At 38.7% G+C, this 25,237-nt stretch overlaps 1 protein-coding gene across 4 annotated transcripts in view; it reads left to right on the top strand.

Moving 5' to 3' along the window:
• Positions 1-2,819: 2,819 nt before the first annotated feature.
• Positions 2,820-25,237, top strand: part of DDHD1 (DDHD domain containing 1) — a 70,628-nt gene continuing 48,210 nt past the window's right edge. For 3 of the 4 annotated variants that reach the window (XM_072963077.1, XM_072963076.1, XM_072963075.1), the window contains exons 1-2: positions 2,849-3,825; positions 24,527-24,700. In XM_072963077.1, coding sequence (XP_072819178.1) covers positions 2,997-3,825; positions 24,527-24,700 — 1,003 coding nt within the window. In that variant the 5' untranslated portion in view covers positions 2,849-2,996. Of the gene's footprint in view, positions 3,826-24,526; positions 24,701-25,237 lie in introns of all 4 variants that reach the window. The other variant, XM_072963078.1, reaches the window with a different exon arrangement.

The raw sequence follows: 25,237 nt of genomic DNA, 5'->3' as shown, positions 1-25,237 counted from the left end.
AAGACACTCTCATTTTAAGAAACTGAATAAATAGTAATCCTAAAAATAAAAAATAAAATAAAATTTAAAATGTAGCAGATGGCTTATCAAACAAGAAGTACAGTGGATTGGGAGTATGGTTATACTTCCCTCCTTCTTCATTCTAAATATTCCGTCATATACTTTGGACAAAGCCATTTCAAGTACAGGTGTGGGTTATTGGCTCAGAATAAATTATATGGCATAGGCTACTCCTAATATTTTTACACAGGTCAAAATTGGTTAACATGGACAACAAGGACAACCTTCAAAAGACAAGAAAGGGGAACGGTGACACAAAATTGTACCATGTAACTTTTGAGAGGTGATGAGGGGATGATGGCCTTTATTGCTAGAGATATGCCCCTGCCACATGGCCAGTGGTGAAGGGAGGGTGGCAGGATGTTCATGTGAGCTGCTTCAGTCTCATACTAAAAACCAGCTGGCTTTGCCTCTTTTTCTGTCCTATATGTACGAGAACTTTCTCAGGCTTGGCTTCACATTCACCTGGTTACTGCAGCAGCATAGGTCCACAAGTTCCAAAAGCTTGGAGCAATCATACTTATTTGGCTTATGTGAAGGAGGCTTGGTCTTAGGGAGTTATTAAAATGAAGTAGAATGCTTTACATACAACCATGGAGGTTCAGATTCTGCTGTGTTAATTGCATACACTAGTAACGCAGAGTGGTGAGGAGCCACCTGATACCTGTTTCAACAGATGGGGCCTGGAACCCTTGCCCCTCTTGTCAGGATCATATGATCTGAAAAGATGCTCTAGAAAGCAAAAGTAGGACAATCAGATAAAGGATGACTTCTTAAAGCAGAAAAGAAAGTTGAAGAGAGAAGCTTTGTGACTTTTGCCTTGATATAGCTAAGGAATAATAATGAAATTAACACATACAGTTCACAAAAGGATAATCTTCTCAATATAACCTAATAAGCACAACATTTAAACAATAGAAGCAGTTGTTCAATACAGGGAAGAGAGTAATTTTTTTTTTAACAGAGGCTAATACTCATTAGTGGGAATTGCACCGTCCTTGAGAGAGAGAATTTGGCTAAAGTAATCTAACCAGACAGCTATACAGGTAGTTCTTATTCCATCAAGAAGCCTAAAAGGTTAGAGATATTTTAAATGTTGTGATATTCCTTATATTAAATTCCATTTATAATATTTTTCACACTGTATTGTAATGTATTTTTTTACTTGTCTGTATCCCCCACTAGACAGTAAGGTCCTTCAAGAACCATTCTCTTTTGTATTGGAAGCTAGCACAGAGATGCCTGGTACATAGGTGACCATCAAACCACTGTCATGGGTAGTAAGTAGACCAAAGCTCATACCCAATTTCATATTCTGCAAATCATCGATAGAAAGACTGGAGAAGAAATTGATATGCAGGTACTCAGAAAGCAGTGTAAATGGAAACAAGGGCTCTGATCTTAGATGCTTTGAGTCAGGGCTGCAGTGTTCAGTTGGGCAGGTTGTTCACTGCACAAGATTATCCAGCTGTGGGCACAAATTGGGGCAGAAATCTAGCCTATGCTGTGCTTATCAAGCTATGAACTCCAACAGTGCTTTGTATCTGCCCACATGAAGCAATGCTTTTTTTCAAATGCAAACAAATACACTGTACAAGCTAGAGAAGGGTCTGCTTTAAATAGTGGCTTAATCTCTGACAGGTTAGATCCCAGGGGCAAGAAAAGCTACTCTTATCAGTCTGATTTCACCACAAATGGAAGAAAAAGAAATAGTGAATATTGTCTGATCTTGAATTGAGAACACTGACATTGGAAATTGTTTTTCTCTGGATTCTCAACATAGGGTGACTCACTTATAAAACTTTTTTCTAATATAAAAGAACCACATAGGGGAGCCTCAGCGTTTAATCTGATCCCAGAAAATGAGCTAAAGAATCAGAGATGCGTAGAGTACAGGAAGAAACCTTGACGGTCACAGAATTCCATTGCTGGAAGAGATTTTAAGAGGTCATCTAGTCCAATGATCACTTAATTTTGACAGATGAGGAAACCAAAAAGATCGAGATTAAATGACCTGCCTGCGGTTGGTTCTCAGAACTAAGTCTAGAGCCTCGTTTTCTGGCTTCCAATCTAGTAATCTCTATCACAACCGGCTGGACTTGACATTATAATCTGTATCGATTGTGCATCCACTGTGTGGGAGAGGTTGAGACATACAGACTTGGCCTCCAACAAGGGCCTTCAATAAGGTTGAGAAAACAAAGTAGGTGTTGAAAGACAAGCAATAATATGAGGTTGCATATGAAGGAAGGTTTACACTTGGGTTTGAGTAGGAGTGGTGATTCCGACGTTAGGAATTAGTGGGCATCGGAGTGGAATGCCCTCGCGTGGGATGACAATTCTGGAGGGACCAGAACCAGATGATTGATAAGGTTCACCGGGGGTCGCAGGAGGGCCTAAGGTCACAAAATCAGTCAGGAGAATCCAATTTCCGGGGGTCATCTCGACGGGCAACTTAAACCTTTGGGGTCATGACTCAGATTGTAAGGATGAGTCTGGTAAAGCTTTTCCACATCTGGGCTCTGACCCCCAGAAGGGCAGGGGCTGAGGCGGCGCAGCAGGTAAGGAGGGCAGGCGAAGGGAATTGCGGAATCCTGAGCTGACCCCGCTCCGGCGGCGGGAGGGGCGAGAGGAGGAGCTCCCGCCCGGCGCCGGCCGAGAAGGGGCTTCCGGGAGGGCGCACGCTGCAAGCGGGGCGGGGCCCGGGGCCAGCGCCGCCTACGTCGGGCTGCGTGACAATGAGGCGGCCGGCGGAACGCGGCTGCGGCGGCCGCGGGCCTCGTGGGGCGGAGCCGCTGCCGGTACCGCCGCATCCTCGGTTGGGATTTGAAAGATTAAAACTCCCCGTGGAGAGGGCGGCGGCGTTGAATGTGTGGCGGAAGCGCTAGGGGCCACGGCTTGGCGCCGGGCCGGGCAGCCGGCGGCGTCTCCACAGCATGAATTACCCGGGCCACGGGTCTCCGCGGAGCCCCGAGCGTAACGGCCGGGGCGGCGACGGCGCCGCCTGGGAGCTGGGCTCGGGTGCGGAGGCGGCGTTCGGCGGTAGCGTCCGCTGCTTCGACCACCTGCCGGCGGGGGACCCGGGCGACGATGAGGTGCCCCTGGCCCTGCTGCGCGGGGAACCCAGGCTGCACCTGGCGCCGGGCGCGGAGGACCGCAACCAACACCTGGCGTTGGACCCCTGCCTCAGTGACGAGAACTATGACTTCAGCTCCGCCGAGTCGGGCTCCTCGCTGCGCTACTACAGCGAGGGCGAGAGTGGTGGCGGCGGCAGCTCCTTGTCGCTGCAGCCGCCGCAGCAGCCGCCGCTGGTCCCGTCGAACTCGGGGGGCGGCGGCGCGGCCGGAGTGGGGCCCGGGGAGAGGAAGCGCATTCGGCCTGGCGGCACGGCCGCCCGGCACCGTTACGAGGTAGTGACGGAGCTGGGCCCGGAGGAGGTGCGCTGGTTCTACAAGGAAGACAAGAAGACCTGGAAGCCCTTCATCGGCTACGACTCGCTCCGCATCGAGCTCGCCTTCCGGACGCTGCTGCAGGCCACGGGTGCCCGGGCCAAGGCCCAGGACCCGGACAGCGACCATGTGTGCGGCCCGGCCTCCAGCTCCGGGGAGGACGACGACGAGGACCGCGTCTGCGGCTTCTGCCCGCGCATTGCGGGGCACGGGCGCGAGATGGAGGAGCTGGTGAACGTCGAGCGGGTGTGTGTGCGGGGCGGCCTCTACGAGGTGGATGTGAACCAAGGAGAATGCTACCCGGTGTACTGGAACCGTGAGTAGCCGGCCGGGGAAGGGAGCGGGACGGGCTGCATCTGCAGGGGCGACACGCACCCGGGTGGATTTGGAACTGGACCAGGGAAAAGCGAGGCGCGTGAGGCCTGGCGTTTGGTGGGAGCGGGATGGAGGCAGTGCAGGCAGCGCCGGCAGGTGAAGGGTAAAACGAGCAGGTGGCAAAACCCCAGGCGACTGGGGTCAGAAGGAGAGAATACTGCCCGGGTAGCGCCTCCTGGGTAAGCCGGGTGCTGCTGCCATCCTCTGGAGGTGATCCAGGAACGGATGGCTAGCCCAAACTGTTTAATTTTGTTATCCTACCTGACCTTTGTTCACCCGGGGATCTGATTCGGTCTCATTTACCCTGAATTGCTTGTGATTTAAATAGCAGCCTGTCCTCTGGGTTGGGAGTGTTTGAGAGGATCTGCACGAGATTCAACAGTTCGCTTACGGACTCGGGAAAAGAAAATTAATCCCTGGCGGGAGAGGAAAGGAGATGAGTTGTACCCACCGGGTCCAGGAGAGCTGGAAAGCACTGCTCGAAGCAGTTCTGGCAAGTGGGTCTGCTCACCCTTTCTGTAGAATACTCGTTTTTCTCTCTGAGGTCCTTGTTTACGTATTTTTATTCTTGCTTCTTTACCTTGAAAAGTTTCAAGGCTTATGCCTTGTGCCTTCTCTAAAATAGGGATAATTGAACCTACTTCGTAGGTGGAGATTAAATGAAGCAATATACCTCAGGGGTTGGATGTGTGCTTGGCCTACATGTGTAATACAAGTGTTAACAGTAAGTCCTGATTCATTAGACAACAACACAATCAGGCCTGTAATTAGATTAAGGATGAAGGCCGTCAGAAATCTGCCATTGCATGTAGCAAATGTTATATATGAAATATATGTTACATATTCTATAGTAACAGAAGCTATTGGCCCCTAGTAATTTGTAATTTATAGTTATATTCTTTATGGGCCCAGTGCCCTGACTCAGATGTCTTTGTTGACTGTCACTAGCCTTAGGGCTTCCCTACATTTTAAAACATTCTGCTTTGTATTGATTATATGTATTGATGACTTAGCTTCTTTTCTGTATGTTGAATGTCTTATGGGCAAAGTCTGTCATCTTTATCTTTGTGTTCTCTTAGGGCCTAGTGCAGAAAATATTTTTAAAGTAAGTATTGAATTGCATTAGTGATTCCAATAATGTTAAAACATATGTTAAGCGTGAGTGACTCAGAGAGCAATTACAACATGTATCAAATCACCAAATAAAATAAGCATAGCAGGAAATTTAATTTCTCACTACACATTAAGATGAAGTTGAAGGCATTTGTTACCATTTTCACAAGGCCAAATCCATGTGGGATCTGTCACATCACTCCTTTTGATTATTATATGCTCACTAAGGACCAGATTTGCTGTATTCACTCATTCATTCATCTGTGATTTCTTCCAGTATTTGTGCATAACCCAGTCCTCTTGCGAAGGCCGTGGGAAGAGTGGAAAAAAGGACAGTCCTCACCCTTCAGGAGCTTCCCACTTAGTCTTTTCTCTAATGACCTAGACATCACGATAGATTTTTTTTTTCTTTGAAGATAGGAGCAGAAGGACTTAGTGGAGTCAGAAAGTTGAATAAAATCCAGGGCATCCTTGGAGAGGGGACTGGAAACCAAGAGGTGAATCTTACACTTAGATCAACTGAAGTTTCTTCACCTGGGATACTGTGTGTTCTTGTGGTTTATGATGAAATTGTTAGTTTGCATAATGCTTTACTGTCAACAGAGTGATTTTTTTACATTCATTATTTCATTGTGATATCAAATGAATGCTGATGTTATAGATATGAAGAACGGGCTAAGCAAAGGTAATGAACTTGTCCAAGGTCACTCAGCTAGAAAGTGGTAAAGCAGTTCAGAGTCTTTCGGGAGAATACAGTGCAATGTTCAGAGAGCATCTGATCTACCCAAGGGTGAAAAGTGTCAGGAAGGCTTCCCAGATAATATGGGACTGAGTCCTAAAGGATGAATTTAATCAGACAGAAGAAATGGAGAAGTGGGGAGAAGGGCATTCCAGCCGCATGAGGTGATCTATGCAAGTACACAAAAACACGAAACTGCGTGGCATTTTTGAGGAAATTAGGACTGCACCTGCAGGGGTCAAGACACAACAGCTTAGGTGAGAGATTTGACTACCACAGAGATAGAGGTGTTTGATCAGGGACAGGAGATCGTGAAGGGAGCAGAGCACGTACCTGTGAATGGTGCATTTGGGAGAATAGCTAGAAAAAGAGCAGGGGTAGATATGCAGTGCTAAGCAGGTTGGACTTTATCCTATAAGGATCAGGGAACCAAACAACTGAAGGTTCATTCTCCATTACTTCAATGATTAGCGACAACACAAAGGTTGAACTGGACAGTTGGAGAATGTCATTAGAATGTTAGTGTCATAAATCAAGTGAGAAACAGGGCCTATTAAGTTAACCCGAGACGACCGTGAACTTAGTCTTCTCAAATCTTCTTTCCTAAAACAGATTGCCAATAGACCAATTATAGCTTATACATTAATATTTTTTAAGTAGCATAACAGCAACACCTATTTTGACTCCATTTTAGCATTTTCTGAATAGTTATTGCAACATTCAATCTTGTGGGTGTCCCAAGCCCTCATATGAACTACACTGAAAATACAGTAGTGGTTTTTGCCCGTAATTTACCACTTCTCACAAAATCCCATGTAAGTTTGCTCTAATTGGTGCTTCAGGTCTCTGTGTATTATGTAAGTTTTCACGTCTTCTCAGGAGGGTTCAGTCCTAGTATGGTCTCTTTAGCCTTTCTTCAAATGGAAGGAATCTTAACAAACTCTGCAGCTTTTGACCAGGTTCCTCCCATTTTACTTTTCTTTTTTAAACTTTCTGGAAGCTTTCTGAATAGTGGTGATGAAAGGTAAAAAAAAAAAAAAAAGTCCAACAAGTTCCTCGTTGAATGGTGGTAGGATTCCAGTGGCCATTGTGACTTTTGTGACCTAACTGAGCCCACTTTATCTGGATATTGAAGCCAACAATTTAGCTATGCCTAGTCTAAAAGAAAGGTGTTCATTTAAATTTATATTTACTCTTCCTTTTGAACTCGTATTAGCAGATAAAATTTGAACCAGTTTGGGGTACATGAATCAGAAGGGGAACAGTAGTTTTGTTTTCCATTGATAGGAAGTCAGTATTATTACATATGAAAAAGGTTTTAATTATAGGAAACATGTATTTGTTTTACTGACTGTTCGGATAGTTTTCTGACCACATGTGGACATTTTAGATAAAAACTGATCATTGCTGAGTAATGGCTAAGTGAACTCTCTTGCTCCCTATGTTTTAACTAAGCTCCTTGTAGCCACCTCATAGTCTTGTTTTGAGAATTATTATATATAACATGTGTAGAACAGTGGTTGGCACAAAGTACTAGGTGTTAACTGTTTCTGTGTAGATGTCAGAAAACAAGATACCTTATTTGTGGAAACTCACATGAAGGTTAAGACTGATCAGTGCAGAATTGTTGCGTACCCAGGGTTTGTTATTGGCCTGTACCTCAAGACAGATGAAATGTTTGTCAAGAAGAATAGTAGGGAAGTGGCCAAAGCATTTAGAAATAGCTATGGGAAGGCATTAGGAATATAGTTAGAGGTATTTGATGAGTTTAGAATAGTTTCATAGCAGTTCTGATGGCAATGATGTATGCATTGTACACTAGGGAATATGTCATTTCTATTAATTGACTAAAGTAATAAAGGTATTTAATTGACCAAATATTTTATGTGAATGTATAGTTTCCAGAAGCAGTCACTAATTATTAACCACAGCTTCCCCCACCCCTACCCTTCCCCCTTTTGGTGTACTTATAAAGCCTACTTGCATTATTAAAATTCTAAAGCACCTGCAGTTTCAGATGCTTTAGAAAGTGGTTTTCATGATATATTGAGGAGAAAATGTTGCTCCCAATAAGAAGGTAGAAAAATTAGGGCTTTTCCTGCAAGTACCTAAATTACATGATATTTATTAACTTGGCATAGCTGTAGTCATCTCTAAGGTCTATTTCATTTGAGGGTTAATAACCTAAATACTTAATAATCCTTCATGAGGTACAGGGCATCATGGGAAAGTAGTGGAGTTCAAGCTAACAGAAGACACTCTTCATCAGTTTCTGCCTCTAATAAAGCAGAACTACAGGAATAGAGATGCCTGGCTCTAAAAAAGTATTGGAGACTTATATCTCTTACTCTTTTTAACTACCTTATCTCCCACTAGCCCAGCCTGGAAAGCAGCCGTGGGCTGCATTGGAATTCTGACTTTACTGTTTTCGAACTGTGACAGAGATTTTCTGAGAGCTCCATTCCAGATCAGGTCTGCTTTAGACTATTTTTCAGTGACCTACTAAAACAGCACAAAGATATAAATGACTAATGAGTGTATTTGTGTGGAGGGCAGGACTTGGCACTACCTGACCAAGACATTCAGGACTTTTCTTTCCCTTTGCATTGTACCATTAGTTTAAAAACTGATCTAATATTAGTTATTAACCCACCTTGTTTGTGTATGGCTCAGATGTAATAATGATGTTGTGCAAGTTAATTTATATAAATTTTCAGAGTGATTGGTACGTTTTTCTCTCCTCCATCTGTCATCACTCTCTTCTTTTCTTCCTTCCTTTACTATTTTATCATTAAAAAATATTTTTTGTATTCTTCCCTCTTCCAAATTTTATTTCTTGGGTCTTTAATCTCCACATCACACCTTATAATTTCTGCTTTGCTTAAATCTTTGATTTCTGAAACCCTAGGGCTGATCCTTTTCTGTGGAGAACTAGGGAAAGCTAGATGTACTGCACTGGTCATGGGACCCTCTGAGAATTATGGTCACCTGGTAAGGAGAGTAGGGGCATAGAAAGGAGAGAGAGAGATGGGGAATTCACAGGAATCTTAAGGTGAAGAGATGGGGAGGTACACAGTTCTAGAATCCCTGATTGCTGGGAAATCTAAGACCTTTATCTTTTCATGAGCATGATGAAATTTAAACTGTACATGGTATCAAGAAAAACTTCACCACTGGTAAAGTGTATAGATACAGTCTCTTCTTTTTGCCACAGTTCATTCCTAAAAGCCCAGTTAAAAAGCAAAACAGGGAAAACATTTTTATATCCACTGTATATAACCTATAATTCTTTTTTGAGTTTGCCTTGGAAAAGGGGAATTGTGCCTGCAAAAGATGTTGAATCACTGACAAAAGAATGGATTAATTGGATGAAGAGTATAATACAGATACTTTTTGATATCGCTGGATTAGGGGAAAAGTGAAATTCAAAGTGGTAAAAAGTAGAAATTGCCTCTGCCAGAGAACTAAGAAAAAAAAGTAGAAATATTGATATGATGATATAAAAGTAATTCTGTTTTATGTACTACTTTCTAATTTTGCCAGATTTTTCTGTTATATAAAAGTAAATGATATACTCATTAGTATTTGTTCTGTGTCTGGTTACATCAAACCGTATCTACGGAATCTTTATTATTACTGCACTTGTATATTCAAATAAATTCTGTTGACTGACTGTTGGGGGCATGGCTTGCCTTTCGAAATTACACTCTTAATGGTATTTCTGTACCCCAAGACCTCAGATATCTGGAGTCTTTGAGAAATATAAATTCCATCTGAATGAATGACTTTTCCAAATAGTTGAGAGTTAAGCTTTTATTTGCTAGAGTATAATTTTAACTATATGAATGGAAAACTCTCTAATAGTACTGATTCTCCCTGTGGCTATTTCTCAGTGACTCTTCATTCTGAACATCGATGCAGGATGGTCCTTGGGGCAAAGAACTGGATGAACTGCGCTAAAACATAAGATTCTAAATCATGGGCCATGGAAGGTGCTGCTCAGTAGCTTTAGGCGACGCAAGCACAGTTGGAATTACTTCTGAGCCTTGATATACGTAGTTAAATGCAATCCCTTCTTGTGTTTTACTACCTACTACAAATGATCCACTTTTAGTTAGTATTTTATTGACTGAACATATTATTTTCTTCTCATTCTATAAAATTGCTTCTGGGTAGGCCCAGGGTATCCTGTTTCTGCCTGACCCACCCACCCAGATCTTCAGGAAAACATACATTTTAACAACTTGAATATGTATTAACATTAAGTGCCCCCAAGTTTGTTTATTCTTTGGAAAAATGAAATCTTTGCTGTAACTCCAAAGACATTGGCAGGAGAGTATACTTAAAAGAGATTGTTGAGGACCACTCCCCATGGGGAAGCACAGTGTGGCTGTGCAGGCCTTGCAGAGACGCCGCTCCTTCCACACTGGCTCTGTGCTGCTGAAATGGGCCCTTCTCCATGAATGGCACTAAGTGAGACAGGAATACGTGTCTGTCATGTTGATGAACAGATACTTGGCTTTGCTCTACATTTTCATTGTGTAGCTGACCACTCTTAACTCTTGTTTAAAATTAGCACCACTACCAATGGGTCTGCTCTTTGCTTTACAATAGGAAAAAACTGGGACTTTATATTTTAGAATGTCTTTCTAGATATAGTTGCAGTTTGTTCTTTAACCTGCTTACTCCTCATCCTCTTACATTATTTTGTGTAAACTACATGATACACTTCTTTGGTTTGGGAGAAGGGTGTAACTACCTCATATATAGTGAATGACCCTAATTCTAGGATACTGTATTGAATTGTTTAGAATTCTGATTGCCTGCCAAGATTCTGTCTTTTATAGATGGACCTAGAACCCATCAAAGTGTATCGTAGGTCACAACATAAAGGGTGGACCTCAGGTTATCAGTTTTGTCCCTGCCACCTCCATTTCAGTTCTTACTTGTGTTTCTAGAGAGGCAGCATTGTATAGTGTTTATGGAATGTCAGTAACCACTGGAGGTAAACTGGGTCCAAATCCGGCTCTTCCATATACTATTTGTGTCATTTTGGGCAGTTTAAACTATGTTTCTTCTTCTGTAAATGTGGATAATAGTATCTACCTTCTAGGACTGTTGTAATAAGTAAGATATTTAAAGATCTTGAAACATCCCATGATGAATAGTAAATTCTGGCATATCAGTTAGCTGTTTTTATTTCTCCATTTTCCTGCCTCTTTTATCTTTTGAAATTTGTAAGTCATTTGACTTTCTTGGCTTTCAACTCTCCTGTTTCATTTCATAGTCTTTTTCCTGACAAAGCGGTTTCTTGGCTTGCTGTCTTGATAACTGACTCTGTTAGGTACAGCCCTTGAACCTGTATTAACTGTTGCCTCCTCTTGTGAGAAATCGTAACTGATTTTTGCCTAGCCTTTTGGGCCCCAGAAGGAGCTGTGCTGTCTTGAGTCTTCCTGGCTTGGATGGCAGAGAAATGCACCAGTCATTATCTTACAAAGCTACTGCCAGTGGGAAGGAGGAATTCTTTTCCATAAAAGCCTTCTATATTCTTAAAGCAACTCCTTTTTGGGGGGGATACAGACCTTGTCACCAGAGGTACAGTGTGCTGACTCCACCCCAAAAAGCTCATTTAAAACATCTCTACCAGCTCCCAGGATTTTTGATATAATGGAGGACTTTACAGCTTTCCAAATAACTGCTCAGTTTTCGTTTGAGGCAGAGCCAGTAAGTACTCTGGATTTTCTGCCATGTTGGCAAGAAAGAAGTGGCCTATAAATCTTTTTACAGTGGAGACCCCAGCTTGAAAACTTTGAGGAATTCCTCTCAAGTGACCTGCAGTTGAGGCAGCAGTGCTAGTGATGGCAGCTAGTTTCTGGCACCTGGTACAAGATCTAGCTTCAAATATGAATCTGCTCTTAGGGATCTGAAGCAACCATTCTTTATCCAGCATTGACAGTAAAACCCAAGTGGGCTCAGAGGACAGATCTTTGTTGTCAAATTCCCTTAGTTTGGATCTTTGATTTCCTGTAACTGCATGACTTTGGGCAAGTTACAATCTCTGTGCGGCCAGCTTCTTCTTTGTAAATAGGGATAATAATAATAGGGTTATTACTGAAGATTCTGATGAAATACACATGTAGAGTGCCTAGCGCAGTACCTGGTTCAGTACATGTTAGCTATTGTATTTAAGTCTAGCTCGTATATTAGCTTTTAAACTAGAAGCCAGGCCTAACTTCTGGAAATGAAAAGCATGTGGTTGACCTGTTTTATTTTTGAAAAAGAAGGATGAAAGGCTGTGGCTCTACCAAAAGTACTTAAGCCTAAATTTAATGACCATATTTGCACATAACACATACATACACTCATATTCCCCCTCCCTTCCTCTCCCCACTCTCTCTCTCTATATATACATCTTTGCACTCATCTTAAACCCACTTCACAATGAAGTATCACAATGCCGGAACCTTAGTTCCTCCTGTAGACTCTGAGGTTGAACAATATGAATACCTTTCCAGGTGAAGTGAGGACGGCAGAATACTCTTCAGCCTCTGACTCCCCTCTGCTGTATTCCCTTGCCTGTGGAATGACATCTTGTCTTAGACTAGCAGTTTACCTATTTCATTGAGCCTAACAGTCACTGGGAGAATTGAGAGAAATGCATCTTCTCAGATCTCATCCTTGGAAATTAGATTCAAGAGATCTGAGCCTGGGGTCTGCCTTTTTAGTAGGTATCCCTGGTAATTCTGATTGCAAGGAGTAGGGTGGTGGTTATAGACCTCACATTGATGACACTGTTAGTTCATTAATTCCTCTGCTCTAAATGGCTCAAAGCTGCCTCATCTTTTTTTTTATTTAAATATTTTATTTAACATTATATTACCATCTCAACAAGTAATCAATATAAACGTTATTCATGAGATATATTTCATTCTTTTCTTACTATCAAGTTTTTTTTTTAATTGAAGTATAGTCAGTTTACAATGTTGTGTCAATTTCTGGTGTACAGCACAATGCTTCAGTCATACAGGAACATACATACATTCATTTTCATACTCTTTTTCACCATAAGCTACTACAAGATATTGAATATAGTCCCCTGTGCTATACAGTATAAACTTGTTCGTCTATTGTATATATACCAGTCAGTATCTACAAACCTCGAACTCCCAATTTATCCCTTCCCACCCAAAGCTGCCACATCTTGAGTTGTCTTCACATACACTCAGAAAACTACCAGTCCAGCCAATCCAAAGTTGCATTTGAAAGAGTTCTAGAAGAACTAGCTTTAAATCCACATTTGTATCTTATTTTATCTGTTTTCCTTTTACCTAATTATTTCTGCTCTGTCCTTCCAGTTTGAAATTTGTATATCCTTAATGATTTTTCTGTGTACTCATTCTATCAGTTATTGAAATGGAAGATGAAGTCCCCAATTATAATTGTGGATTTATTTATTTATTTTTAATTCTATTGGTTTTTGTTTCATTTCTTTTGTGGGTTCTCTTAAAACTTTTTTTTAATTGAGGTATAATTTATTTACAATATTGCTAATTTCAGGTGTACAACATAGTGATTCAACATTTCTGTAGATAATGCTCCATTTAAAGATACTGTAAAATAATGCCTATATTCCCTGAGCTTGTGCCTTATTTATTTTATACATAGTAGTTTGTACCTCTTAATCATCTGTCCCTGTCTTGCCCCTCCTCCCGTCCCTCTCCCCACTGACAATCACTGGTTTGCTGTCTATATCTGGGAGTCTGTTTCTGTTTTGTTTTATTCATTTGTTTGTTTTATTTTTTTAGATTGCACATATAAGCAATAACAGTATTTATCTTTCTCTATCTGATTTATTTCAATAAGCATGATACTCTCCAGGTCTCCACATCTTCTTTCCCACTCATCTGTTGATGGACACTTAGGTTGCTTCCATATCTTGGCAATTATAAATATCAGTATTTTTCTTTCTCTTTCTGGCTTCCCTCACTTAGTATTACAATCCCCAGGTCCAACCATGTTGCTGCAGATAGCATTGTTTTATTGTTTTTTTATGGTTGAGTAGTAGTCCATTGTATAAATATACTACATCTTTATTCAGTCATCTGTCGAAGGACATTTAGGTTGCTTTCATGTCTTGGCTATTGTAAATAGTGCTGTTATGAACATTGGGGTGCGTGTATCTTTTTGAATTAAAGTTTCCTCTAGATATATGCCCAGGAGTGGGATTGCTGGATCATAGGGTAAGTCTATTTTTATTTTTTTAAGGAATCTCCATACTGTTTTCCATAATTCTGCACCAAACTACATTCCCAGCAGTGTAGCAGGGTTCCCTTTTCTAGTGGAGGAGGATATTAAGGAAGTGTAATGCATGCTATCAATGCAGTATGAGTAAGAGGTAGGGTCGTCCAGGTTATCTCTTAATGTTTTTAACTTGGGTGGATTGTGGAAGAAGAACAGGTTTCCCACCCAAGTCCACTTTGGGGTGACAGAAGGAAGCCAGATAATAGGATGACATTGCGTTTAAGGTGCCTATTTCACACCTAGGTAGAAACATCAACTAAGTATTTGGGTATATAGATCTGGAGCTCAAGAAAACAGTGCTGCAATTAAAGATGCAGAGATCCTCAGAATTTAAACCAATGGTATCTAAAATGGAGTATGCAAGCATTTTATTGGGTGTGTTACAAAGAAAATGTTTGAATTTGTATTTACTTTGTGTTTTATCCTTTCAAATTTTCTATTTTTGTATGTTTTGTAATGTGTAAAACATTTTAGAACAGTGATACATATGCATGATTTATAAATAGGTATCTATGTATGAGAATATGCTTAAAATATTTTTGAAGATACTAATTTAAACTGATTGGAACTAATGGTGATTTTGAGCATTTTGCTTTGCAATCATAACCTGGAGAACTTTTTAAAAAATACAGACTTTTGGACCCTATCTCCAGAGACTGATTTATTAAGTGTGTAGCAAGGAATCTGAAAAATCCATCTTTTAATTTATTCCACAAATGATTCTGATAATTGGCCAGGTTTGAGAATCAAAGGTTAAAACCATGGAAAATACATAGGATATAGGAGAAGATAGGGAGAAGGTAGATAGGTTTGAATGACATTTTGCTGATTCTAAAAGCTCCAACTATGTTAATTCATATTCTTTTGATTCTTGTAGTATGATAGAATGGCCATAATCAATATTGAATTAATTATCTCCACTAAGCTAAAATTAACATTAAATATTTTAAAGTCTGTATAAATGTTATATAGTCCATTTTTGGCTAGGATTCTCTCACATATCTGTGCAGATTGTATCAAACATTTTTTGACTAGCCAAGTACCTGGAGAGAACTTTTTCCCTAAGCATGTAAAATCTGCATTGCTTTATTGATCAAAATATTAACCTTGGAAAGATGAGGACAAAAGGGCCTGTAATGTAAAACCTGTTCTTCACTTTGAAATGGAAAGATTGCTAACATCTAAAAACTGCCTTCTGTAAATTAAAATTTGAGGAAAGGGTGGTAGTCTCATGTGAATTCCTGAAAGGGTCATGTAATAAAAACTTTTGAACAGTATTATAGACTGAATTGTGTCCCCCCACAAACTCATATGTTAAAGCCCACCACCACAGAATATGACAGTGGTTGGAGATGGGACCTTCAAAGAGATGCTTAAGTTAAATGAAGCCATTAGAATGAGTACTAATCCAGTCTGACTAGTGTCCTCATAAGATGAAATTTGGGCATACAAAGAAACACCAGGGATGCATGTGAACAGAGAAAAGACCACTTGAGGCCACAGTAAGAAGGTGGCTATCTGCAAGCCGAGAAGAGAGGCCTCAGAAGAAACCAAACCTGCCAGCACCTAGATCTTGGGCATCTAGCCTCAGAACTGTGAGAAAATAAAAGTTCTCTTGGTTTAACAACCCAAAATGTGCTATTATGTTATGGTAGCCCTAGCTGACTAATCTAAGGATAGTAAACCATTTATTCAACTTTACATTTAAATTAATGAAGAAATAAGAAATATATTCAGTTTTTTAAAAACTTACGGCTTTGTTTCTTGATTCAAAATAAGTAAAACAGAATTTAGGGTATAATTTTATTGTCCAGAGTTTCTCACCCCTGTGAAATCGGTTTAAATTTGGCGAGTCATAAATATTATTGACACTAGCTCTTGTCTAAACATAATTTAGCATTCTTAGTGTAATTGTTACTTTCAGATGTGATCCCAGATATGTTTTGAGGTATAGGTATTTCTTTCATAATACAGAATTTTGTATGATTGCTAACAACCAACCAGATTTTGCAGTTACAACATTTGTAGCCAAGCTAAATTCTGATTAGAGTAATGGCTGTTTAGTTACTTTTGTCCTACATTGTTCCTCCAGATTGTAGTTCTGTCCAGTGAATAAGCAAGTGTTCACATATTAGAATGGAAAGTAGCATTTTGTTGTATAGGAACTAGTTTACTACCTTTCATTCCATTTACCAATTAAACATTGTTTTTGTATATAATGTTTTTATCGCCTGCGTTCTGAGAAATCTTAGTTTATTATTTTTAATATTGATTTTTATCATGAAGTATCTCAAGTATATATAGAAGTCTAGATAACGTAACCAATAATCAGTACTCCTATCACTTAGCTTATTAAACATTACAGATATAATCAAAGTCTCTTCTGCAACTTCTCCCATTCCCTTTTCTTCAAGTCCAAAAGTAACTGCTCTCCTAAATTTACTGTTTATTCCCATGCATTTTTTAGATTATTATTGCCATTGGCTTTTTTTTTTTTTGCTTGTTTTAACTTTATATAAATAGTGCCATTTTATTTGTATCCTTCTGTAATTTGTTTCTGATTCAGGTTAGATTTTTGAGATTTGTCCAGGCTGACACATATAACTTTAGCTATTTATTTTCTCTATGTATAATAGTATTCAATTGTATGAATATACCACAGTTTGTTTTCTTCTTTGGATACTTAGGTTTTTTGTAATTTTTTGCTATTATAAACAGTAGTGTAATAAAATTTTTTCTATACATCTCCTTGTACTAGTGTGCCAGAATTTCTCTAGGTTATATACCTAGGAATGCACCTGCTTTTCTGATTACAAATGAATCTGAGCATATTTCATGTTACAGGTTTATTGACTATTTGGTTTTCCTGTTCTGTGAAAATCTTGTTGTATCAGTTAGAGTCCAATCAGGAGATGGAAACACAGTAACTGCAACAGAGGAAATACAAAGAATTACTAACAGAGGAATGAAGTCACGGGACACAGAGAACTCTGAAAAACATAGAAATGGCAAATGCAGGTAACAGCCACCGCCCCTAGGACCGAGACAGAGCGCTCAAGGAAGGGGCCATTTCTTCTCATTGCTAAGATTCTGACCTTGGAGAGAATGACCTTGGTCACTGAGGTGCTACCCCACAGGGACTGCTGGAAATCTGCCCTCTGGAGTGCTAGGAGAAGCCTTCCACAGGAAGGTGCCTAGCTTCAGAACTCACTACAGGCTGCCTGAGGGGATGTGCCTGGCAGGTGAGATTCCACTGTGAAACTGCCTGGAGGGTAGTGATGCTGGGCAAAGCTGCCCATGGGAAGGTGCCACTGCTTAGTACCTGGGCATTGCTGAAAAAATGAAATGTGTACCCTGCAAGAATCCAATAAGGTAAACACACTGGAACTAGGGAGAGAAACCCCTTCCTCTTCCATTATAAAGGATGGTTTGGTAGAATTGATTTGTCAATATGTTAGCTACGTAATGGTTTAGGTGGGTCTCCGTGGGGCTGATCTGGGACCCTAGCCACCATTTATAGCATTGATTCTATGAGAAGTATAGTCAGAGTATATAGTACTAGGTAGTAAGTTTACAACAAACCGTAAGAATGAATGACAAATATTTTTTCTTAATCTTCTACCTCTTACTTTTCCATCCTCCTTGTCTCATATCTACTTCCCCTTTTTTGTGTGTCTTCTGCTTTTCTTAAATCGAATCCTTGCTTATTTCATCTGAATGCCAATACTCCGCCATTCCTATTTCCCCTTACTCTGTGACTTCCTTCCTCCTTAAGTCTTGTTTGCTCAGATTTGGTCAGTAAGTGTCTCGAGCAGTGAATTTTAGGCATGCTTTGGACCCGAAGTAGGTAAAGCTGTAAAGGCATAGCTAAGCTGGAGGGAAAGGGTCAAGACTTTCTCTCTTTAAATATCATGCTTTGCAAAGTACTATATGGGTTGAAATAGTCCTTGAAAACAGTCCTTTAGAAATCTTATCATTGTTCCTTCTGCCTCCTAGTGTAAATATAGCTTTTTAATACATAAAAATCTTTTTTACCAAATTTCCCCACCCACATAAAAGAGATCTACTCAGAGTTTTGCTTAAATGAAGGAAGTGTTCATAATGGACAGTAGACCTTGCAACTGTTTTCTAGTCAAGAACCACCCATTTTGCTTTTGATTCCAGTCAAGTCATGCTTTTTATTGTGATTTGCCTATGAGTTATAATTAGGATTAATGACCTAGTTATTTTCTGACAGGTGTTTGTAATGGTAAGTACTAGTCTTTATATTAAGTTTAAATTAACTCTCAATGAGTGTTGTTATAAGTGAAAAGATAATACTTTGTTAGTCTATTTCCAACATACTAATTTAATCCATCAGTCCTGTAAAAAGTTTGTCTCTAGTCCCTGTCTGTGTAGTCTATTATGTTATATATCCGGATATTTCCATTCTGTAACAAAGTAAGGGGACATTTTAAATATATATCTGTGCAGGTCCCTATTAGCATAAGATTCTGCTGCATATGATTTTAAAAAGCTAAAATAACAGTGCCTTTAAATACAAAAGGGTCTGTTTCTCTCCACATAAAAGAAGTGTGGATATCCTGAGTTCAAACATATGTGGCAACTCCACTGTAATCAGGGCAGAGGCTGCTTCTGTTATGCAGGTTTCCATTCTTTGTAAGTGACTTGATCTAAGAGAGCTTCTGGAGCTCAAGACATGGGTGGCAGAAAAGAAAGAGGGCAAGGTCAAAGAGCTGTACCACCAGTAATTTCTGCTGTATCCTGTTAATCCAGATTCAATCACATGACCAAACTTAGCTGCCCAAGGTGATTAGAAATAGTTATTTTTATTAAGCATATCACTGCCCTAAATAAATTGGAATGGGGGAGAACAGGTATAGGATGGGCACAGCAGTGTCTTCCAATATATGTGATCTTTATTTTTGCTGAATGTATTAGGATTCTCCTGAGAATAAGAGAGATTATTAGGAATTGGCTCATGCAGTATGGAGGCTGGCAAGTCCAAAATCTGCAGAGGACATATCCAAGTTCAAGTCTGAAGGCCAGCAGAGGCCACTGTTAGAACTAGGAAGAGCCAGTGTCTCTGTTCAAAGGCTACAGGGCACGAAGAGCTTAATGTTCCAGTCTGAAGGCTGTCAGACGGAAAGGAGGGTCAGCCTTTTGTTCTGTTCAGGCCTACAACTGATGGATGAGGCCCACCTAGAATATGGAGGGCAATCTGCTTTACTCTGTCTATGGATTTAAATGTTAATCTCATGCAAAAACACCCTCCCAGAAACACCCAGAATGTTTGACTAAGTGTCTGGGTACCCTGTGGCCCAGTCAAGTTGATACATAAGATTAACCGTACTGAATATAAAACACACTTGTTACATAGGAATGGAAAGTTCCTTGTATTCCCACCTCCTAGAGATATCTTTTAATAATAGCTTCATGTGTTTTTTTCTGCTTATTTTCAACACATATACCATGTATATTTTTATAAGACATACTATTTATACGTATATATATATACACATGTATAAATATATATACATATGGTGTTATGATGTCATTTTTATTCTAGACATTATTCTGTGTCTTCTGAACATTATTTTGCTATGGATGTATTATTCATTTATTCATATTTTAACTTATTTAATAAATATGTTAACACCTACTATGTGCCAAGCATCATGTATGTATCCAGTCATTTATTGGTAGAAATGTAGGTCATTTTGTTTGTTTCTTTTTATTCCTTTTTCTGTTGTAAAATGCCTAGTTAAACATCTTTGTACTGTATCTTTAGAAATTTTTGGAAGAGTTTCTATAAAGTATATTTCTGGTATTACTCTAAATAGATAGAAGTGTTTTTAGGTTTTAAAAGGTACTGCTAGGCCAGAGTTTCTCAGCCTCACCACTGTTGACAGTTTGGGCCAGATAACTCATTGTTTCTGGGCGGGTTGGGGTGGGGTGGTGGGGGGCTGTTTTGTGCACTGTAGGATATTTAGCAACGTCTCTGGCCTAGATGCCATCAGCACCATAGGCCCAAACCCTGATAAATAAGGGGTGACTTTGAGGATAATTTAGGAGATACAATAAATAGTACTTAGTGTGTGTCTAGGTATAGTTGTAAGATGCATGTAAGGAGGCAACATCTTGGATGACTCCCAGATTTCTGTCTGGAGTGAACAGCTGAATACTGTCAGCACAACATCCACCAAGATAGGGAACACAGGTGGAGTAACAGGTCTTGTGTTTTGTTTCTTCCAGGAACCCAATGTGTTCCATGATTATTTGTGATTCTGGTAACTGTTGATCTGCCTACTAGGGGATGATTGGTTGGCAGTTAAATATTTGGGTCTGGAGTTCAAGACAGAGGCCTGAACCAGAAAGATATAGTATTTGACAGCATACTGCTGGAATTTAAAGCTTAGGTAAAGCTTGCAAACCATTTATCCAAAGAATACATGCTTAGTTTTATTAGGTACAAGAATGGAAATGATTTGGGAGTCTGGATTTGTGCTGTAAACTTGTTTTACTCTCTTTAACTCTGCTTTTTACTTGCGTTGTTTTTATGAGCAAGGCATGGTTGGCTCTGGTTTGTAAGTCTCATAATAGACTGGCAATATGAAGTAGCCCAACTTATTTATTCTAAAATTATCAACACAACTAAATAGCCTGCATTTCTTGGGGAGAAAGCTAAAAAGGGACTTTTCCTATTTGAAATATAGGTTGCATTGTATTAGTAGAAAGAGTTTGAACTTTGGAGTTAAATTTTGGTTGGAATCTTGGTTTTCATAATATTTAGCTGTGTTCTTCTGGGAAAATTACTTAGGTTCATTAAAACTCGGCTTACTCATTTGTAAAACTGAGGAAATTGTAGCTACCTTGGAAGATTACTATTAAGATTAATGAAATGAGCTTTTGGATCTGGAGGATAGTGGCAACTGTCCAAATCTAAATCTCTCCACACAGTCTCCCAAAAAGCCATAGGCGCACATAATACATAAACCATATATGACTCACTTCAGCATTACTACAAGATAGACAATACCTTGAATTTTCAGTTACCTGTAAGTAAAGAAATAGCAAATTACAACCACTCCTGTTATTGCTATAAACCTCTGAACCTGGAGACTAGGACAAGGAGAGGCTGAAGAGACAGTGAAAAAAGAGAGGAAATCAGAAGTTAAAATGAAGCATAGAACCACCCTTAAAAGAAAATGTCCCCCACAAAACTGGCAAAATATGAACACAGGCCTGGGACTTAGTAATTCATAGCACTAACTGTGGGGAAGGTGTGTGAAAGTGAGAGGGACTAGAAGTAGCAGCATCAGAGAAACATTGCTGGCGGGAGAGGAGAAAGGTGCCCTTAGAGCCATGGCAGTGAGAGGAAAGAATGAAGTAAAGAGAAAATTGAGAGTCCTGGAGAAATGAAAGAAAAGGCATACCAACCCAGTCTTCACCCCCAGCTACCATCCCTACCATCACCACATCATCATCCATTAAAGGAGCTGCTCTTACTAATCTGCAGCAGCAAGCACTCTGGAACTAAGAACCATCCGTACAATGCTCAGGAATAGAAATAACTCAAATGCCATATATAGCTACTTTAAGAGGAATACAGAAAATGTGAATCAATGCATTTCCACTGATTAAAATCCCCCCCCCAAACAAACACAAAACAAAGAAAAACTGTAAAACTCTAACGAAATAAAATATCCTCCAACAAACTTGTGGATATACTAATAGGACATTGATGAAAGGAATATTGATGTAAAAGGCATTGATTAAAGAAAGGAAAACAACCAGACAAAAAACAAGATAGTTGAAATGCATTACCACAGGGAACAGTATAGCTCAGTGGTAGAGTGTGTGCTTAGCATGCACAAGGTCCTGGGTTCAATCCCCAGCATCTCCAGTTAAAAATAAACTAATAAACCTAATTACCCCCCACAAAAAAACCCTAAGAATAAAATTAATTTAAGAAATGCAATACAGGCAAAGGAAAACCCAACATAGTTATAATTGGAGTCTCTGAAGAAGAAAATCAGTGGAACAGAACTATTAAAACTATAATCCAAGGAAACTCTTCAGAAGTAAGAGAAAACCTGAAATCTACATATTAAAAGAACCCACCTTGACAGATTGATCTAGAACAATGAACTCTGAGTCATAAACTATTAGATTTTAAAGACTAGCAAAACTATAAGATTTTTAAAGGCAATTTTTTTTTTCTGGGCCTCCTGGTAGGAAAAAAGATCACGTTACTAATAAAAATAACTAGGCTTACATCAGACTTCTCAAGAACAATATACAGAGTAAGGCTACAGTAGAGCAGCATATTTTAAAACTCGGAGAAACAAAGTTCAGGCTAGCCAACCTGTCCTTCAAGGGCTGTAGATAAACAGTTTTGAACATGAAAGAATTTAGGAAATACTTAGAATTTAATATATTGTGGATCCAAGACCAAAACAGTAATTGTTACACATTCTGACAAAGTAGGAAGAATAAAACTAAAAATAACTGGGTGAAGAGAGAAAAGGGAAAATATTGTAAGGTCATTCCTTATTGTATAAGTAATAAATGGGAGTTTTGGATACCACTTAAAAGGGACAGACTAGGTAGTAAAAGGTTAATTAAACAAAAAAGATTTAGGACACTCTAAAATACATATGTGCACCCACATACATGTATGAAAGTAACCAGTGGTACCAAAAATGAAAATATTCCTAAATACCAAAAGATAATTTTTTAAAAACAAAAATACCAACTAGAGAAAGAAAGTATAAATAATAAAAGTGGTAATTATAGAAAAATAGAGTTCAAACGTATCAGCTGTATCAATAAGCATAGATGGGCTTAACTCACCTATTTAAAGAAAAATTTTTCAGATGGATTTATAAAGCAAAATCCAATTCTGTGCTGTGTTAAAAGACATCTAAAACAGTGAAAAGGGTTAAAAATAAAGGGATATGTAAAAACATCACAGGCAAATGGAAACAATAGGAAAGCAGGAGGTTGTGATCTTGATAGAGTGAGGCAAAAAAATCATGCAATAAACAAAATATGCTTTATAATATTAAAAGCCATAATTCACAATGAATTTGTGTTTTTGAGTATCTATGCACCAAATAATATTGCAAACACCTGGCTATAGCAGAATTGCTGTAGCAGGATATGTGGTAATGCAAGAAGAAATAGAAACACACAACAGATTTTTAATATATCACAGAACAAGTCTGATACAAGATGTTTCAGGATCACCTAGTAAATTTCTTGTTTCAAACCTGAAATTAGCCATTTCTTTCAGGACTCCTGGTTTCTTTTAGTGGGAAATAGTATCTAGAGATCACGATCTTTATATCAGGAGTGATTACTTATACTGGATTGGTCTTTATTTCTGGACATTTTCAGTAGACGAATCTTAGAATTTTTTTTAAGGAAAAAATATACCATTAGTTCATGCTGACTGTTTCCAGTTGAAATTTAAAGTACAGTTTTTATTACTTTGAATTTTATGTTTGTATGATTTAGTACTTGTGTTAAAAATCTTGGCTTCTAATTATATTAACAAAACGAATATATCCATTTTAGTCTGCAGTTTGAAACTAACAATACCAATACTATTACAGTTATTAACAATTATAACAGTGTAGCTACTGCAAAAGGTTTAAGATATGTTTGCAGTTCCTTTTGTCCAGAGAATATATCCTAAAATGTATATACAAATTGCTGTGTTTGGGATCTCCTTGAAGTAATTTCCCCATATGTGACTAAACCACCAACTCTACATAATTAGCTTCATTTTTTTTCATTTTGTTTTTTATTTTTAGGGTTTTGTTGTTTCCATTTTATCTTTCCTTTTTTTAATTTTAAAAGATTGGAGATAGCTTAGCTGATAGTTTATTTTAAATAAATAAATAGCAACTAAAAATCTTAGGCCTATGGGAGAGTGTTTAATAAAAGAAATGTTCAATTGTTCAAAAAAATTTTTCTCAACTTTTTCCTAAAATGGGTAAGGAATTTATTGTAATTAAAGGTTTCATTTATTTTTGTATACTCACTGGGAACCCTTGACCTCCAAGGCAGCCCTAAAAAGTGTACCATGCTACTATGATACACACTATTTCTAAACTACTTCTGGAAATTGATATCAATGTTTTCTAAGATGTTGGAACTATCGCCAGAGTTTTGCATGAAATTTGTCAACCCATTGACCTGCTAATTTTGGTTATATGGGGCCTCCGTTCTATAGATAACTGGTCTCCCTTTTTAATGCCAAAGCAACTTTTATGTGCAATATTTAATACAAGTAAAATTATATGCTAAAAAAATTATACCCTGTGGCTTGAAACCTGAAATGTAAAACTTTAAATGATTCTAATGGGTCACAAAAGTCCGTTTTTGCCACAGCAGCAGCAAAATACAGAATTGTAGTTACTGTGTCACTTCCTTGGAGGTTGGAACCTAAAATGTTTAATTCTGTGATTTCTCTTTTCAGAGGCCGATAAAATACCAGTAATGCGTGGACAGTGGTTTATTGATGGTACTTGGCAGCCGCTAGAAGAAGAAGAAAGTAATAAAATTGAGCAGGAACATCTTAGCTGTTTTAGAGGTCAGCAGATGCAGGAAAATTTTGATATTGAAGTGTCAAAACCCATAGATGGAAAAGATGGTAAGACCAATTAATACACTTAATGTTTTGTAAACCAAGTAAGTTGTCGATAACGTTTAGAGTAGTTCCTAAGTTTGACATAGTAATTCAGAAGTGTTAGAATTTATGAAATTTCTGATTATTTCAAATATTTAATTATTATTTTAGAATTTAAAACTGCTTTGAATTTCTGAACTATTTCAGTTTTTATTTTACTGAATGTGTATGTTCATTGGCATGATGCTAACATGATTTACTGTAAGTGTACAAATTGTTATAATGTGTTCTCTGAATTAGTCCTTTTTAGTAGTCCTTTATTTTAGTTATCAAAGAGAAATGAACTTAGAAAATATCCCTTGTCATTAAATCAAAAGAGCAGTTTTGTTAATATTTTAATGTTGGTTCTTTTTGTGAAGTTTAAAAAATTAATTTCCTTTGTGTAAGGGCCTATTAGCTGTCTCCATATTGATAAGCATATCAGCCTTTAATTTGAAACAATCTCCTCCTTATATTTCCTTATTCAGCTTTTGGATATGTTTACAATAGTTTAAAATATTT

Source organism: Vicugna pacos, chromosome 6 (genome assembly GCF_048564905.1).
Source record: "Vicugna pacos chromosome 6, VicPac4, whole genome shotgun sequence".
In the NCBI taxonomy this organism is placed as follows: domain Eukaryota; kingdom Metazoa; phylum Chordata; class Mammalia; order Artiodactyla; family Camelidae; genus Vicugna; species Vicugna pacos.
Note: the sequence above shows the minus strand (reverse complement) of the source record. Positions and strands in the feature narration are given on the sequence as shown.